General features: G+C 61.8%; 2 protein-coding genes and 1 long non-coding RNA gene across 9 annotated transcripts in view; 2 read left to right on the top strand and 1 right to left on the bottom strand.

Moving 5' to 3' along the window:
- UBE2O (ubiquitin conjugating enzyme E2 O) overlaps positions 1 to 2357 on the top strand; it is a 55926-nt gene extending 53569 nt beyond the window's left edge. For all 4 annotated transcript variants that reach the window (XM_072746552.1, XM_072746553.1, XM_072746554.1 and 1 more), the window contains exon 18: positions 105 to 2357. In XM_072746552.1, coding sequence (XP_072602653.1) covers positions 105 to 775 — 671 coding nt within the window. In that variant the 3' untranslated portion in view covers positions 776 to 2357. The remainder of the gene's footprint in view (positions 1 to 104) is intronic.
- A 726-nt stretch (positions 2358 to 3083) lies between these two features.
- On the bottom strand, positions 3084 to 8032 carry SPHK1 (sphingosine kinase 1). 4 transcript variants are annotated; one of them, XM_072746558.1, is made up of 6 exons: positions 7986 to 8032; positions 5322 to 5531; positions 4840 to 4992; positions 4660 to 4754; positions 4469 to 4584; positions 3084 to 4176 (listed from the first exon to the last, which is right to left on the bottom strand). In XM_072746558.1, exons 2-6 carry the CDS (start codon positions 5329 to 5331, stop codon positions 3387 to 3389), a joined length of 1164 nt encoding a protein of 387 aa, XP_072602659.1. In that variant the 5' UTR covers positions 5332 to 5531; positions 7986 to 8032; the 3' UTR covers positions 3084 to 3386. The 4 variants fall into 4 exon arrangements, with proteins under 4 accessions (XP_072602659.1, XP_072602658.1, XP_072602657.1 ...); XM_072746557.1 differs by lacking the exon at positions 7986 to 8032 and adding an exon at positions 7007 to 7145; XM_072746556.1 differs by lacking the exon at positions 7986 to 8032 and adding an exon at positions 6766 to 6901.
- LOC112920825 (uncharacterized) lies at positions 7682 to 13811 on the top strand. Its single transcript, XR_011999502.1, has 2 exons — positions 7682 to 8006; positions 8359 to 13811. It is a non-coding gene; the product is annotated as an uncharacterized lncRNA (long non-coding RNA).
- The last annotated feature ends 843 nt before the right edge of the window (positions 13812 to 14654 follow it).

Genomic DNA, 14654 nt, shown 5'->3' on the forward strand with positions numbered 1-14654 from the left:
TGCGGAGACACGGGCCTCTGTCTCCAGCTCCCACCCGTAGCTCTGGCCGCCCTCCAGGGGTCCTCAGGCCAGCCCTCATGGGCTTCCCACCCCAACGCCCACAGGTCTGATCCTGGTGAATGAACCCTACTACAATGAAGCCGGCTTCGACAGCGACCGGGGCCTGCAGGAGGGGTACGAGAACAGTCGTTGCTACAACGAGATGGCGCTCATCCGCGTGGTCCAGTCCATGACCCAGCTGGTGCGGCGGCCCCCTGAAGTCTTCGAACAGGAAATCCGGCAGCACTTCCGTACTGGCGGCTGGCGGCTGGTGAGCCGCATCGAGTCCTGGCTGGAAACCCACGCCCTGCTGGAGAGGGCCCACGCGCTGCCCAACGGGATCCCCAAGGACAGCAGCTCCCCGGAGCCGCCTGCTATGGCCGAGCTCTCAGACTACGGCCGAGAAGAACCTGAGGACGGAGGGCTAGCCGCTGGCGAGGCCTCCCAAGGCTCAGACTCGGAGGGCGGCGCCCAGGGCCCGGCCTCAGCTAGCAGGGACCGCACAGACCAGACTTCGGAGGCAGCGCCTGACACCCCGGTGCCACCCAGTGTCAAACCAAAGAAGCGGAGAAAGAGCTACCGGAGCTTCTTGCCTGAGAAGAGTGGCTACCCTGACATCGGCTTCCCTCTCTTCCCACTTTCTAAGGGTTTCATCAAGAGCATCCGGGGTGTCCTGACGCAGTTCCGGGCCGCTCTGCTAGAGGCGGGCATGCCTGAGAGCGCGGAGGACAAGTAGCCGCCACCCTGGAGGAAGGAATGTCACGTGGGGAGAGGCCAGCTGCTGCCCGCTCACTCCCTCCCCCGGAATCGCCCGTCTTCCCGTTTTCTCCTCTGTCCCCGATGCAAAAGCCCCTCATTGCCCTCTCCCCAAGGTGAGTTTGATGCTGAAGTGCAAGGAGTTTCTTGAGATGCTGCCGTTTCTTCCCCGAAGCAATCTTTTGACAGGCCGGTCCCCTGTGGCAAAGAGAATCTGGAACCTGCTGCTGGTCTTTCCATTTGTCACCCAGGCAGAGCGTCCCGGCACTTGCTTCCTGGCCGTGCCCATCTTGGGTCGGAGGTGCGGGGTTCCGAGGGCCTGCCTCGGGGGCTGTCTGTGGGCCCGCACAGCCCAGCAGCAGAGCGAGCGGATATGCGTGCATGAAGCGTGGGCGGCTCCAGCGCTTCCCCCAGTCCCTTTCCACCCTCTTCAGTGCCCCTGGAGCTTCCCTGGCCCCGGGCCCCCCTGCTGCCATCACCACCAGGTCCTTCCTCGTCCCCCAGCTGGGGAGTTGTAGCTGCTGTCACCAACTCCTGGCTCCGCTCTGGACTGTGTACCACAGGACAACCCTCAGGCCTGTTGAACTTGCTCTCTAAGAGAGGTTGGGACCGGGCTGGGTTCAGGGGGACACCCGGGAGGGGTGGCGGCCTTCACAGGTGACACGGAATGAGAACCAGGGAGCTGCTGGAAAAAACAGCGGTAGGTGCCTTGCTCTGGCGTCCCAGGTGGCTGGCGGATGGCAGTGTTGGGCCTCCGCGGGGCCGCTCCCTGCCCAACCCCACCCCAGGGCCCCAGGAGGCGGAGGCGCGGCGGAACAAGGCCAGAGCCAGTGCTCGGGCCTCTCCCGCACTCTGCCCTCCCGCTATCACATGCTGAGCCTGGGAGGTGGCCCCTAGCTCGCGGAACACAGAAGGAAAGAGCCAGCCCCCACTCACGGTCTCCTGTCGCTTACAGACTCTGCGGGCTCAATCCGGGGAGAGAGAGGTGGCCCACGGGGGTTCTCCTCCCTCACAGAGACAGGCCCAGAGGTTTACAAGTTTTCTAAGCTTTTGATAATGTGAAGCTCCAGGTTAAGAGGATGCTGTTGAGCACATTGCAGCTATGTAATTTTTGGTGTATGTATGTAATATTTAAGGTTGAAAGAAAATAAATCTCAAAAGCAAAGATATTAACTCTTATTAGAAAAAAAAGACAAAAAAAAAAAAAAAAGAAGCCAAAGCATGATGCGTCTTGTCCGCCTTAAGCCGGCTCCACACCTGTGCTGTGCCACAAGCACCCAGCGGGCAGCAGCCGCGGGGAAGGACGGGGCCGCGCCGCAGGCCGCGGCTCTTAGAGCCCTGAGTCGGTATCTTGTTTGAGAAACATCCAGAGTGACTGGTGGGGCTGTGCTTCCCAGTGCGTTGTTCATGTGGAGATGTGAATGCCTACTGCTTAAGATATCTGTATAAAGTGCTGTGTGATTAAACTTTTTTTTTTACTTGCATTTTTTTTTTTTTTGTTTGGCTCATTACAATGTACAAAAAAGACAAGGTGGCACCATTAAACCTGCCTCTGCCATTCATCTGGGCTCTGTCGCCTTTCTTCCCCTCTGGGGCACCTCACACGTCCCTCCCCAGGGGAAGGCAAGACCAGTTGCCAGGAAGGTTCACGGCGGCGGTCCCCAGGCCTCTGACTGACCAGTTTGGCCAGGTCAGCACCTTCCAGCCTCTGGGGGAGCCGACATCCAAGCACCCAGCCTGGGCTTTAAGTCAAAATGATTTCCAGTTTGGGGGCCTGGTGATCTGCCCCGCTCTTCTGCTTCTTTCTAACTTGTGCCCCACAGGGGCCTGTCAGCGTAGGGTAGAGGAGGCTGGGGGAGCCCTGGAGCCCCCCTGGAGGAATAGAGGACTTCTTTCCAACCGCCTGCCATTTTGACTGTTGCTCCTTGCTAATCTCCCTAATGCTCCCAAATTCTGTCCTTTTCCCTCTTCACGGAGACTAGCTGGCTGTGTGGTCCTGGGTAAGACATTCTAGCTCTGAGTTTGTCTTCCACATGGGGCTGGGCAGTTGGTTGAGCTCCCTGGCTTCTCCCAGGCCAAAAGTGGTATAATCACTGGGGCAGGACCCTAACTCCTGCCCAAAAAGAAGCCTAGACTAGCCCTGATCTTGTGCCCACCACCAAAATGACACTTACCAGGAGTCACGACTATGCACTGCCAATCCACTGCCCACCACTGGGCATTAAGTTCTAGAGCCCTGGCAGGAGCAAGACCCCATTCCTGCCCCAACACCCAGGATAAGACCAGGAGGCTGGGAATGTCACTTTATTTGTATTTAATTCATGGGGTTGGGCTCCCAGAAACAAAATGGGAGTGGCTTCTGTAGGCAGGGAGGCCCAACCAGCTGGGCTCCCGGCCCAGAGCCTCATGCTGGCCTTTGGTAGGCAGAGCCTGCCCTCCCAAAGCACAGCCTCTACCTTCCCACCGTCTTCAGGGGTCCTCCTCCTCCCTGGCACATGAGCTGCGGACAGGCCCTCCAGTCCTGGCGGAAGGGTGGAGAGGGTCCTGCCAGAGTTGACCAAGGAGGCTAAAGCATGGCAAGGCCCACAGAGTCACAAGGGCTCTTCTGGAGATGGTCCCTGGGGAGGCTTCTGGCTGGCTGGGGGATCCATGCAGCCACTGACCATCCAGAGGTAGTCTGGGTGCACCTGGCCCTGCACAGCCTCACTGACCATCAGCTCCCCGTCCACAGCAAACACCCCCTTCCCATCCTTGGGCTCCAGGCGGAAGGCAACCACAGGCACATATACCAGGTAGGGACAGTCATACTCCATGTGCCTGCCCTTCTCCATGGCCAGGAAGAGGCGCAGCAGCATGGCCCGAGACACACCCGCCCGCACGTAGAACAGGTGCATAGTGCCAGCCGGGCATCGGCCCATGGGGGCAGCAAACATCTCGCTGCCCAGGTGTGAGTGCAGCAGGGCCAGCACCAGCACGAAGTCCTGCTCTGGTACCACCGTCCAGTGTGAGGGCACTGGCTCCTCCAGGGGTACGAGGTGCACATCTGTAGGACCCTGCTGGTCCTGCCGGTCCACAGCAGGGGAGGTGGGCATCTGGGAGACCACCCTTTCCACGGGGAGGTAGGCCAGTGTGCCCTGGTAGACACGCAGGGCCGCCAGGCGCAGGAAGGTGCCCAGAGTGAAGCGCATCTCCCCTAGACTCCGAAACTTCTCGCTCTCCAGATCCACGTCAGCAATGAAGCCCCAAGCCAGGCTAAGCACGGAGAAGAGGCGCGTCCCGGAGGCTGTCTGCAGTGACAGCAGGTTCATGGGTGCCAGCAGCCGGCGGCACAGCAGCAGCGTGCAGTTGGTCAAGAGGTCCTCATTAGTCACCTGCTCGTAGCTGCAGGGGAGAAAGGTCAGATGGTGCAGGGCAGGAGGCCTCACGCGTGCTCCTCGCTCCTCTGCCCGAGGACGTGAAGCGGGCAAAGGAACTCTGCGTCCCTAGGGCACTGGGGGGAATGACAGATGGCGCAGGAGGAGGTAGCCGCTGGTCACCCAGGGAGGGCCCCAGAACTGAGGGTGGAGGCTCCAGGAGAGAGGAAATAGACGTTATGCCATATATGGGAACTTAGAAAACCTGGTGGGAGGGTGGCACTGAGGGAAACGGGTCCACTCTGGCCCTGGGCTCTCACCCGGCATAATGGTTCAGAGAAGCTGCCAGCGCGTTACCAGAGCCGGCCGGGAGGCTGCACAGGGGCTTCCGGATGGCAGTCTCCCAGTCGGGCCGCTCCATGAGCCCGTTCACCACCTGTGGGAGCAGGGGGGGGGGGCGCTCAGCCTGAGCAGCACGCCCCCCCCCCCAGCCCCTCGGGGCAGGCCTCACCTCATGCATCAGCCCGTCTCCGGACATGACCACCAGCGCATCCCAGCGCCCCAGCTCCTCCCCGCGCACCAGCTCCCGAGCGTGGTTCCGCCGCTCTGCGGAGAGACAGGGTGGCCACGGGGGTCCAGGGGGGCCGGCGGGGGGGGGGGCTGCTCCCGCAACGCCCCGGGAGGCACTCACCAGTGAGCATCAGCGTGAAGGAGATCTCGGCCTGCGCCAGCAGGGGCTGCACGTGGCTGCGGAAGAGCTGCAGCGCCTTGCCCTTGCCTCCGCGCGGGTTCACCAGGATCAGCACGCGGCAGGGCTGGGGGAGCAGGCTGCGCGCGCCGCCCGCTGCAAAACAAGCCCCACGGGGCCGCGTCCCCAACCGGCCACTAGGGGGCCGCGGCTCACAGCGGGGGCGCCGGGGTGGAAACGGGGGCCTGAAATCCCCGGGCGGTGGAGCCAACAGAGCCTGGCAGGAGGCCCCGGCGTCCTGGGGGCCGGGGGGGGGGACACCCCGGTCCTCGGCTAGGGGCGGACCGGCTTCTGGCCCCGTCGGGGTAAGCGCTCCGCTTGTCCTCCGCCCCTCTCCTTCCCCGGCTGACGCGGGCCGTTCTTCCTGGCAAGGGAGGAAGAGAAGCCCGCCCCCCGCAGCCCCTGCCCCCCGGGGCCCCACGAACCTGAGTCCATAACCTCGACCCGCGGCTCGCGCTGCCGGGGCGTCCCCAGCGCTGTCGGGGAGCTGCGCGCGGCGGCGGCGGCGGCCCCTGCCTTCAGCTCCTTATCGGTGCTGCCCAGGCGCGCGTCGCGGTGCCGGCCGAGGGGCTCGCCCTCCCCGCCCGGAGCCGGGGCCGCGGGGGCGCCCGCGTCATCCCCTGCGGCTGCGGGATCTGAGGGAGAGGAGACAGCGCTGGCGCAGCCCCGAGCGGCCCGCGGCGGCGGGGGGCGCCCGGCTGTACCGGCGGACGGGGCGCGGGGAGCCGCGCGCTCGGGCATCGCCCCCCCCCGGGTGCAGAGCCGCGGTCTGGCGCCCGCGGGGCGCTCCCGGCCCGGCCCGAGCCTCCCCACCCCGCAGAGCGGAGGGTCAGGTCCCGGGGGCTCCCTCTCGGCGGCGTCGGGTCCCGGCCCGACGAGGAGGCAGAGCCCCGTGGCTCCTCGCCGCCCCGGGGCCGCCGGGGGCACAGGGGTCCCGCGGCGTAAAAACGCCAGAACGTGAGCGGACATCGCGGGGCTCGAAGCGCCCGGAGCCGCCGGGACGCGCGCCTCGCCCGTGGGAGCAGCGCGGGGGCCCGCGGGGGCTGAGCCGAGCCCCGCCGCCGCCGCCGCCTCCCGCGCCGGGCGCAGAGGGGGCGCCCCGGGGCCGCGAGCGGCGAGGAGCGCGGGCGGGCGGCCCTACCCAGTCGGTCCGGTTTGCTGGGGAGGCGCCACCTCCGTGCCGGCAGCGGCCGAGGGCGGACTGGGCTCGGCCCGGCCCCGGCTGAGCGACGACCCGAGCGCCGCAGTCGCGCTGGCTGCGCGGCCTCCCCGCTCCGGCCTCAAACTTTTAGCTCAACTTCGCCGCCAGGCGCCGCGGCGCGGGGAGGGAGGGCGCCGAGCCTCTGCGCGCGGCCTGGCCACACCCCGCGCTCCCCGCGCTCCCCGCGCTCGGGGGTGGAACCGGCGCCTGGCGCGGCCTGGGCCTGCCCGCCCCCAGCCTCACGGCGCCGCCTCCCGCCCGGTCAGCGCCCGCGGCCGGAGAGAAGGCGGCGCCGCGCGGGGCGGGAGTCCCGGGCGCGCAGGGGGGACGCGAACTCGCCGCGGCGCCCCGGCCGGAGCGGCCCCTCGGCTGTCCCCGGACGCCGCCACCTCCCGCCGCGGGGGCTTCCCCCGTCGCGCGCTGCGCCCCCGTCCACTGGGGCCCGAGGCCCAGACCCCTCGGGGCCCCGCGCCCCGCGCCCAGGCGACTCGCGTGCCGCCCGCTTTGGCTCCTGGCGGGCAGCCTCGCCGCGCAGCCTCCGGAGCCCGGGCAGCCGGGCGTCCTCCCACCCGCCGGCGTGGGGCGCAGGCGGCCGCGGCCGGAGGAGGGGGCCTGGTCAAGACCCATAAAAGTTGGATCTTTCCCCAGAGGAAACCACCGAGGCTCACCTGGGCGAGAGGCCACCCCGCAGCGGGCGACCCAGGCCCGCGCCCCTCACCCGCGGGAGGGGGCCCGGCGGTGTAACCAAGGTCCGGGGGGCGCGCTCGGGATCCGAGGGCCACACACGGGGGAGCGGCCCCGCCGCCTCCTCTGGCTCGGCGGGAGGCTGCGAGCGCCCCGGGAGCCCTCGCTTCGACGGAGGCACACGGGGGCGCGGTGTGATATACGTGTCGTGGGCAAGGGTCTGACCTGAACGCGTCCGCCACCAGCGAGCTAAGTCCCTGGGGGGTTTGCGGAGACCCGGAGGAGGACGTCGCCGCGGCCGACTAGGCGCCCTGACCAGGTGCGGCCAAAGTTAGGGGAGGCCTCACCCGGGTCGGGCCCAGGCCACACCTGCAGCCCCCGCCCCCCCGCCTCGCTCTCCCCAGCGCCCCCGGGGATCGGGAAGAGGCAGGTCCCGCGGCGCCCGTCACTCGGGCACGCCTCCGAGGGGTCCCTTCCGGGGGGCGCGGGCAGCCCGGCCCCGCTTCCCAGCACCTGGGGGGCGGAGCCCGAGGTCCCCCGCGGGGAGGGACGCGCGTCGCAGCGGTGCGCGCCCCCTTCTGGCGCGGCCCCCGGGAGGCCCCGGCCGGTCCCGAGCGCCCCGAGCCCGTTCCGGGAAGGTGACTCAGCGACGCGCCCCGGGCTCGAGAAACTCCGCAGGACTAAGAACCGGGGCAAGGAGCCGGGGCGTCCTGGCCCTCCCGCCGCGCCGCAGCCGCAGCCGCGGCCCCGGGCCCCCGGACCCCCCACCCCCTCTCCCCGGGAACCCGAACCCGGGGGACCGCTGCGCTGCAGCCGCAGTGCCGTGGTCACGCGACGCGGGGACGAGCGGCGGCGGCGGCGGAGGAGGAGGAGGAGGAGGAGGAGGAGGCGGCGGCTCGGTGCGGGAGCCAGAGGGCCAGGGCCAGCCCGCCTCCCCCTCCTCCCCCGCCTCGTCCTCCTCCCCCTCCTCCCCTCCCCCCGTCCCCTCCAGTGAAGGCTACGGTCGAAGCCTGGATTAGGCGCCGCGAAAACGCGGGGCTCGGGCGGGTGCTCCCCGAGATCGCAGCCTGGGAGCGAGGTGCCTGCGGAGGCCGGGGCAGCCGCCCCCTCTCCCCCGCTCGGGAGGGCACTTCATTCAGGCCTGAGGAGCCGCTGCGTTAAACCTTGGAACCTGGTGGAAACTGAGGCACAGGGAAGGGAAGACCTGGCGGTGCAGGAGTCCGTGGTGAGAAAGCTCGCCCGCTGCAGGGTCCCTCTCTTCCTCCCGAGCGCCCCAGGCTGGAGCCCCCGGGGTGGCAGGGCCGGGCGGGGGCGGGGTTGACCAGAACCCAGGCGGGCGAGGGGCGGGGAGGCGCGGGTGGGGGGTGAGGGGGGCCTGCTGGGTTCTTGCTCAGGCCTCCGGGGGCTCAGTGGGAGGGAGGTGGGGGGCAGAGCCCTCTGGCCCCGGTTCCAGTCCGCACAATGGTTCCTCTGTCCTCCCAGCCGCCTCTTGCCCTGCCCCCCTCACCTCCACGGTCTCTGCTCTGCCCCCCTCATTCTTGTCATTAACCGCCCTGTTCCGGGCTCCCTCTCTCCAGGCCGGCGCTGACCTCCAGCCTGTCTCTAAAGTACCGCATCTGCCTCCAGAAACTGGCCCATCAGCATCCCGGCCAGGGGAAACAGGATGGGCCAAAAACAAGATGCTGTGGCCCTTTGACAGTTGGGGGAACCCAAACCCTGGGAAGTGAAGGTTCTTGCAAATGCTTAGCACCAGGTCCCAGCAGAGCTGAGAAGCAAACGCAGGAGTCCTGCCCCAGCCTGGAAGACTGAGGCCACCCCAGGCTTCTCGCACATGTTTGATTGAGTATCCGCCGACCTGGTAGGTCGCTTGCCACAGAGCTGCCCCAACGTCTGGGCTGTGCAGGGTGTCCCAGAGAAAAGAGGAAACACCTTAAAGCCCTCTCCAGACTTCTTCCCCCAAGTCCTGATTCAGCAGGGCCCACCACGCTGCGAGGGCCACCATGAGCCTGGCTTCAGGCTCGATCCCACCTGATTGCCACTCAGGCTCACAGGTGAAAGAGACTGGTTTTCCCAGCCCCCCTTCCTCCTCGTGGGGAGCCCCCCGCCACCAGGGAGACACACCTGAGAGCCCCTTCTCTCCTGCTTCAGAGAAAGAAAGCAGGAATTGACTGGGCCTGGCTCCAGCTTTCTGGAAGATTGGAGCCAAGGCCGCCAGATGGCAAATGACTTGCTTTTATTAGGATAGGATTCCCGCCATCTCACCGGTCCCTGAAGCAGTCGTCCCAGGAGGTTTCAGCTCCCAAGCTGAATTGCAGAGCCTCCAGGCCTCCTTTGACCTTGAGTCCTTGCTGCCAGGGAGGCTGCAGGAGCAGGGAAGGGAGGTGTCCAGCCCTCCAAACTCTTCCTAAGACTTGTGTTCTGGGACAGCCCCCAGATGTGGCTTTCCCTTCTGAGAGGTTCCTAGATGCTGGTGACAGTGTCAGGTATTGGGGGGGACGGGGTGTGCCGCACACGTGGTGATCCAGGAGGGCAGACTGGTCACGCAGGATTCTTGGCTGCACGCAGGGAGTGATCAGAGTTTCTGTTTCTGCTGTGGCTCATCCACTCTGGGCGTGTGGTGAGCCTAGCTCCACGCTCTGCGTGACCTCCTCGTCCTCGTGGGTTTCCTTGCGGAGGCTGGGAGCACAGGGCTTGTCTGGGCGCCGCCTTCCACCCTCACTGCAGGCTGATGGGGGGTACTTAGCCTCCGGAGCCCCCTGCCGGGCCCGCCCACTCGGCTCATTTCCACTCCTTGCCCAGCATCTGAAGGCTATTCTGGTAGTTTCTTGGGGTCATTGTAACAAAGTGCCACCAACTGGGTGGCCTCCCAGAAATCCACTGTCTCTCGGACCTGGAGGCCCCGAGTCTGGATCAGTACGTTGTCAGGGTTCCTTCCGGGGCTGTGCGGGAGGATCTGTCCCAGGCCTCCCTCCTAGCTCGGGCTGGCTGCTGGCAAGCTGCTGTTGCTTGGCTGGGCGATGCATCACTGCATCTCTGCCTTCGTCTGCACGTGGCCTTCTTCCCGAGAAAGATTTGGCTGATTTGGCTGCGCTCAGTTCCTTGTTCCTTAGGGTCTGCGTGATCTCCGGTGGGCGTGTTGTTTTTCAAATGCAAATTGCTCTGGGAGGAAAAAACCAACGGGTCATTAGGACTCTAGTGGGAATTAACTTATTACAATTCTTTTAGCATTTCACCTTTTCTTTTTTTTTAATTTTTTTAAATTTATTTATTACACAGAGACAGAGAGAGAGAGGCAGAGACACAGGCAGAGGGAGAAGCAGGCTCCATGCAGGGAGCCCGATGCGGGACTCCATCCAGGGTCCCCAGGATCATGCCCTGGGCTGAAGGCAGGCGCTAAACCGCTGAGCCACCCGGGCTGCCCGATTTCACCTTTTCAATCAAAGAAAGTGCAAATGCGAGGTGTCCTGAAAAAGGGACGTGTTCCTGCAGATGTGGGAGGAAGGAGGGTGTCTGGAAGCCAGACCTACCCTCCTCCTCACGTTGTCAAGGTGAGATCTGTTGGGAGGGGTTGTTTACATCTGCCCTGGCTGCCACACTTCCTTGCACGCCCAGGCTTGCACACTGCTCCCTCAACTTTCAGATCTCACCGCGCATCTTGATTTATGGCATCTTTGGCTTCCCGAGGAGATGAGTTTGTTTTTCAGCCCTTGGAAGAACAAAGCTGAGGTTTGTGTTAGCGTAGGGATGCTCAGATTGGTTCTTTTACAAGCTCCAAAGGTCAGAAGTTTCGAATGGATCAGCAGGGCTGCAGGCTGCGTTGCCCCGCCTGTTCCACCTCCAGCGGCCACCTGCATTGTCTGGCTCAGGACCCTTCCTTCATTCCAAAGTCAGCGCAGGACTTCAGATCTCTGACCTTTACTTCCGTTGTCACATCTCTGACTGATTTTCCAGCCTCCCTCTTCCTCCTGGGAACCTTGTGATTGCCTTGGCCCCACTCAGATCATCCAGGATAATCTCACCCTTCTAGAGCCTTAATGTGAGGTTTCCGAAGCATCCGCAGCGTCCCTTTTGCCATATAAGGTAACCCATTCACTGGTACCAAGGATGAGGACCTGGACCTTTGGGGGGCTGTTATTCTGGCAACCACTGATGGGTAGGGAAAGTCTGGGAACTGTGTCCTCACTTGGCTACCAAATTTTCTGACATTGCCCGCTTTCCCCAGCGCTGCCAAGTAAACACAAACCGGGAGCTTGCTTTCCCCCCAAATAAGTGGCTATCGTGTGGGAGTAAAAACATTTTTGCTGGCTTAACACGTGATTCTGTGGACTTCGTGGGTAGCGGTCCCAACAAAGAAAACTGGTTTCCAATTTTGAAAACTACCTGAGAGAGAGAAATTGGCATCTGGGCTAAACATAGTAACTCCAGGGTTTCAGAACCCCAACTTTTCACCTGAGGGAGGGCTGGCAAGCAGACCAACCCATCCCCTTTCCGCCTGTTAGGATTCCCCACTCAGCTTTGCAGGAAGGGTTTGCCACAGGGCGCGGGCCCCCTGGGTACCAAAAGGAAGTGTGTCACCCTCTCAGCTCCTATCACGTGATCTGGCAATCCAGCTGCTTCTGCGGCTCTGTGGTAAGGCTAAACCAGACCAGCCACACAGAAAATCATGGCCAGGAATATTCCACAGGCTCTCACTGACATCAGCTCCGGTTTGGGCCTGAGGCCGCCTCTGGCCTAGTCTCCAGTGACCAACCCCACATCCTGGATACTTGGGAGGCAAGAGATTGTCCCTTTCTGCGGCTGCAGCCAGCCCTCCACCCCACCCAACTATGCCACTTGCTCATCTCTGCTGGTTTGGAGACCCCAGACACCTGGTAAAAGACTTCACCCAAGGGAAGCAAAGCCGCATCAAACTGCCTTAGGCAGGTCCCCAAAGGGAACTGGGAATCAGGAAAAGGGACCTGGCACCTCTGCCGTTGGGGAGCAGGAAAGCAGAGCAGGCCAAGGGGATGGGTGTGTATACGGTTTTCCTGGGGCTTTTTGTTGTGCAATGTTTTCCACTTTCACTTCTCTCTCGAAAGCTAAGATGTGTCCTTGGGTTGTTCCCAAAGCAAACAGACAGGGGGCTGGACACGGCCCCAGGCTGGACACTGCGTTGGCGCTGGTCTAGGGCCTTTCCTCCTACCTGAGGCCAGACCCCTTCTGCCAAGGGAAGGTGAGGCGCCCTCTCACCCCACCCAGAGAAACCCAGAGAAGCCGGTGCTGCCTGGCCTCTGGGGATGCCCGCCGGAGGCACCCCACTGACCCCTGGTGGTCACCTGGGGGATGTGTCCTCTCCTCTTCCATCCACACCTTCCTGCATGCGTGCCATTTGGGGGGGTGGTATAGCTTGGGGTCAAAAGAAGGCCGCTGGATGCCCTACTTCGCCCGACTTGCTGCACAAAGACTCGGATGCTGGAGTGGGGCTTGCCCACCCCTGCTGCTCATTATCCACATCCTGAAAATAGAACTACCCCTTCCCTGGAGGCTTGCCTCTTGAAGGTCAAACCCTTTGATTCTTTCCAGACACAACCCTGGTAACCTAAGCCACGATTATACAGGATGGGCTGGGACCGCTGGGGCCGAGGAGGGGACTTGGGGGCAAGGGACGCTGTAACTTGATTGCCCACGTGTGTGCCCCTAAGCCTTTGTGCATCAAGGGCAGTGACGTGCTGATCCGACGGGAGAGCCGTTTCCAAAAGCAGAGTTCCTTGTTCTCTCTGCTCACGGCCCCGAAGTCCTGGCCACAGCCACGTGACTGGCATCTTGAGAATGAATTAAGATGTCATTTCTCCTTCAAGGCATCCTCAGATGATCCTGGCAGGCTTCTCTGAAACTCACTTTTGAAACGGAATGGGGGAACCAAGTATTGCCTGTCAACGCTTACAGAGGAATTAGTTAGTGAATTTTTTTTTTAAAGCAAACCAAAAAGGGAAAGGCCCCGGCCAGGGCTCCTGAGCAGCGAGGAGCTGATAGGTGGCTGCAGAGCACGTCTTTTCTCTTGTCTTCTTGTCTCCTTCCTAGAACTGCAGTCATCACATGAAGTCCTCAAGACGTGCCTGTGGGCCGACCTCTCCTGACCTCAGGGCCCCAGCAGGTGCAGCGGAACGGCCAGGAGAGGGAGCCGCACCTGGGTGCCAGGTGGCCGCTGCGCCGCTGCGGAGAGCCCGGAAGGGCACATCCGATGCCCCACGTTCTCCTGGCTGGGCAGGCCGGGTCCCGGGAGGGAGGGACAGATGGCCCCGGTGCAGAGTTAAAAGGGCACATACATCAGTCTTCCTGACTCGGAGGGCCTAGGAAAATCCATGGCATTAGAACTCGGCATTTGCAAACAAGCACAAAGATCCTCACATTTTAGGCTGAGTTCCAGGGGCCATGTGACAAGTATCTGTGACTACTCGGTTCTCAGATTGAGAGCTTTGAGCACTCAAGGAAGGGAAACAATATCTGCAAAATGTGAGTAACGTGGGATCGGGTCTGCCTCCTTCAGCTCTTGGCAGGCACGGGTGATATTCCCCAGGGGAGAGGCATGTTGCGTCCTCAGGGCTGTATCTCGTACTCCCATCGGCAGCCACAGCAAACCCCAGGACCTCGAGGGCCATGTCCCTGCAGTCTCGGGCATTTCTGAAATGCTGGAGCCCTGAGTGGAAGGGTGGGGGTGGCTAATTCTAATTCTAGACCAAGACTCACATATGTTGCAAGCTTTCAATAAACACTAGCAGGTCAACCATGAAAAAAAGGACCTAACAGAAGTAGAAAGCAAAGCTAGCATTACCCACCAGCCCTTGAGAAAAATATATTTTAAAGTGAGGTTCCTGGGGCACCTGGGTGGCTCAGTGGTTGAGCATCTGCCTTTGGCTCAGGGCGTGATCCTGGGGTCCTGGGATCGGGTCCCACATCGGGCTCCCCGAAGGGCACCTGCTTCTCCCTCTGCCTGTGTCTCTGCCTCTGTCTCTCATGAATAAATAAAATAAAATAAAATAAAATAAAATAAGGAAGAAACACAGGTGTGGGATGAGGGACTGCCCCAGGTGCCGCTCACTCCACTCACTCACACATACTCTCTCGTGTGTGTACTCCTTTTCTCAAATAAATAAATCTAGAAGAAAAAGAAAGAAAGAAGAAAGAAAGAAAGAAAGAAGAAAGAAAAGAAAGAAGAAAGAAAAGAAAAGAAAAAAAAGAAAAAGAGAAGAGAAAAGGAAAGGAAAGGAAAGAAAAAGACCAGGAGATGGGATGTGGGACACCTGGGTGGCTCAGTGGTTCAGCGCCTGCCTTCAGCCCAGGGCGTGATCCTGGAGTCCCGGAATCAAGTCCCACATCAGGCTCCCTGCATGGAGCCTGCTTCTCCCTTTGTCTGTGTCTCTGCCTCTCTCTCTCTTTGTCTCTCATGAATAAATAAGTAAAATATTTTAAAAAAATAAAATGAGGCTCTTTGGAGCCTCCCAGGTGGCTCAGTTAAGAGTCCAACTCTTGATTTCAGCTGGAGTCGTGATCTCAGGGTTGTGAGCTAGAGCACCACATGGGGCACTCAGCAGGGAGTCTGCTTGTCCTTTTCCCTCTGCTCCTCCCCTTACTCGTGCCCAGGATCTCTCTCTCTTTCTCTCTCTCTCTCTCTCATAAATAAATATAATCTTTTTTCTTAAAAAAAAAAAAAGGATTACATGAAAAAAAGCCAAGAACAAAGGCCATCTGTTTATTTATTGTGTGATTCCACTTTTTTTGAAATATCTAGAATGGGCAAATCTGAATTTTAAGTAGGCTTCACATCCAATGTGGAGCTTGAACTCACAACCCTGAGATCAAGAGTTGCATGTTCTATCCACTGAGTCAGCCAGGC

This window comes from Vulpes vulpes, chromosome 2 (genome assembly GCF_048418805.1).
Source record: "Vulpes vulpes isolate BD-2025 chromosome 2, VulVul3, whole genome shotgun sequence".
Classification (NCBI taxonomy): domain Eukaryota; kingdom Metazoa; phylum Chordata; class Mammalia; order Carnivora; family Canidae; genus Vulpes; species Vulpes vulpes.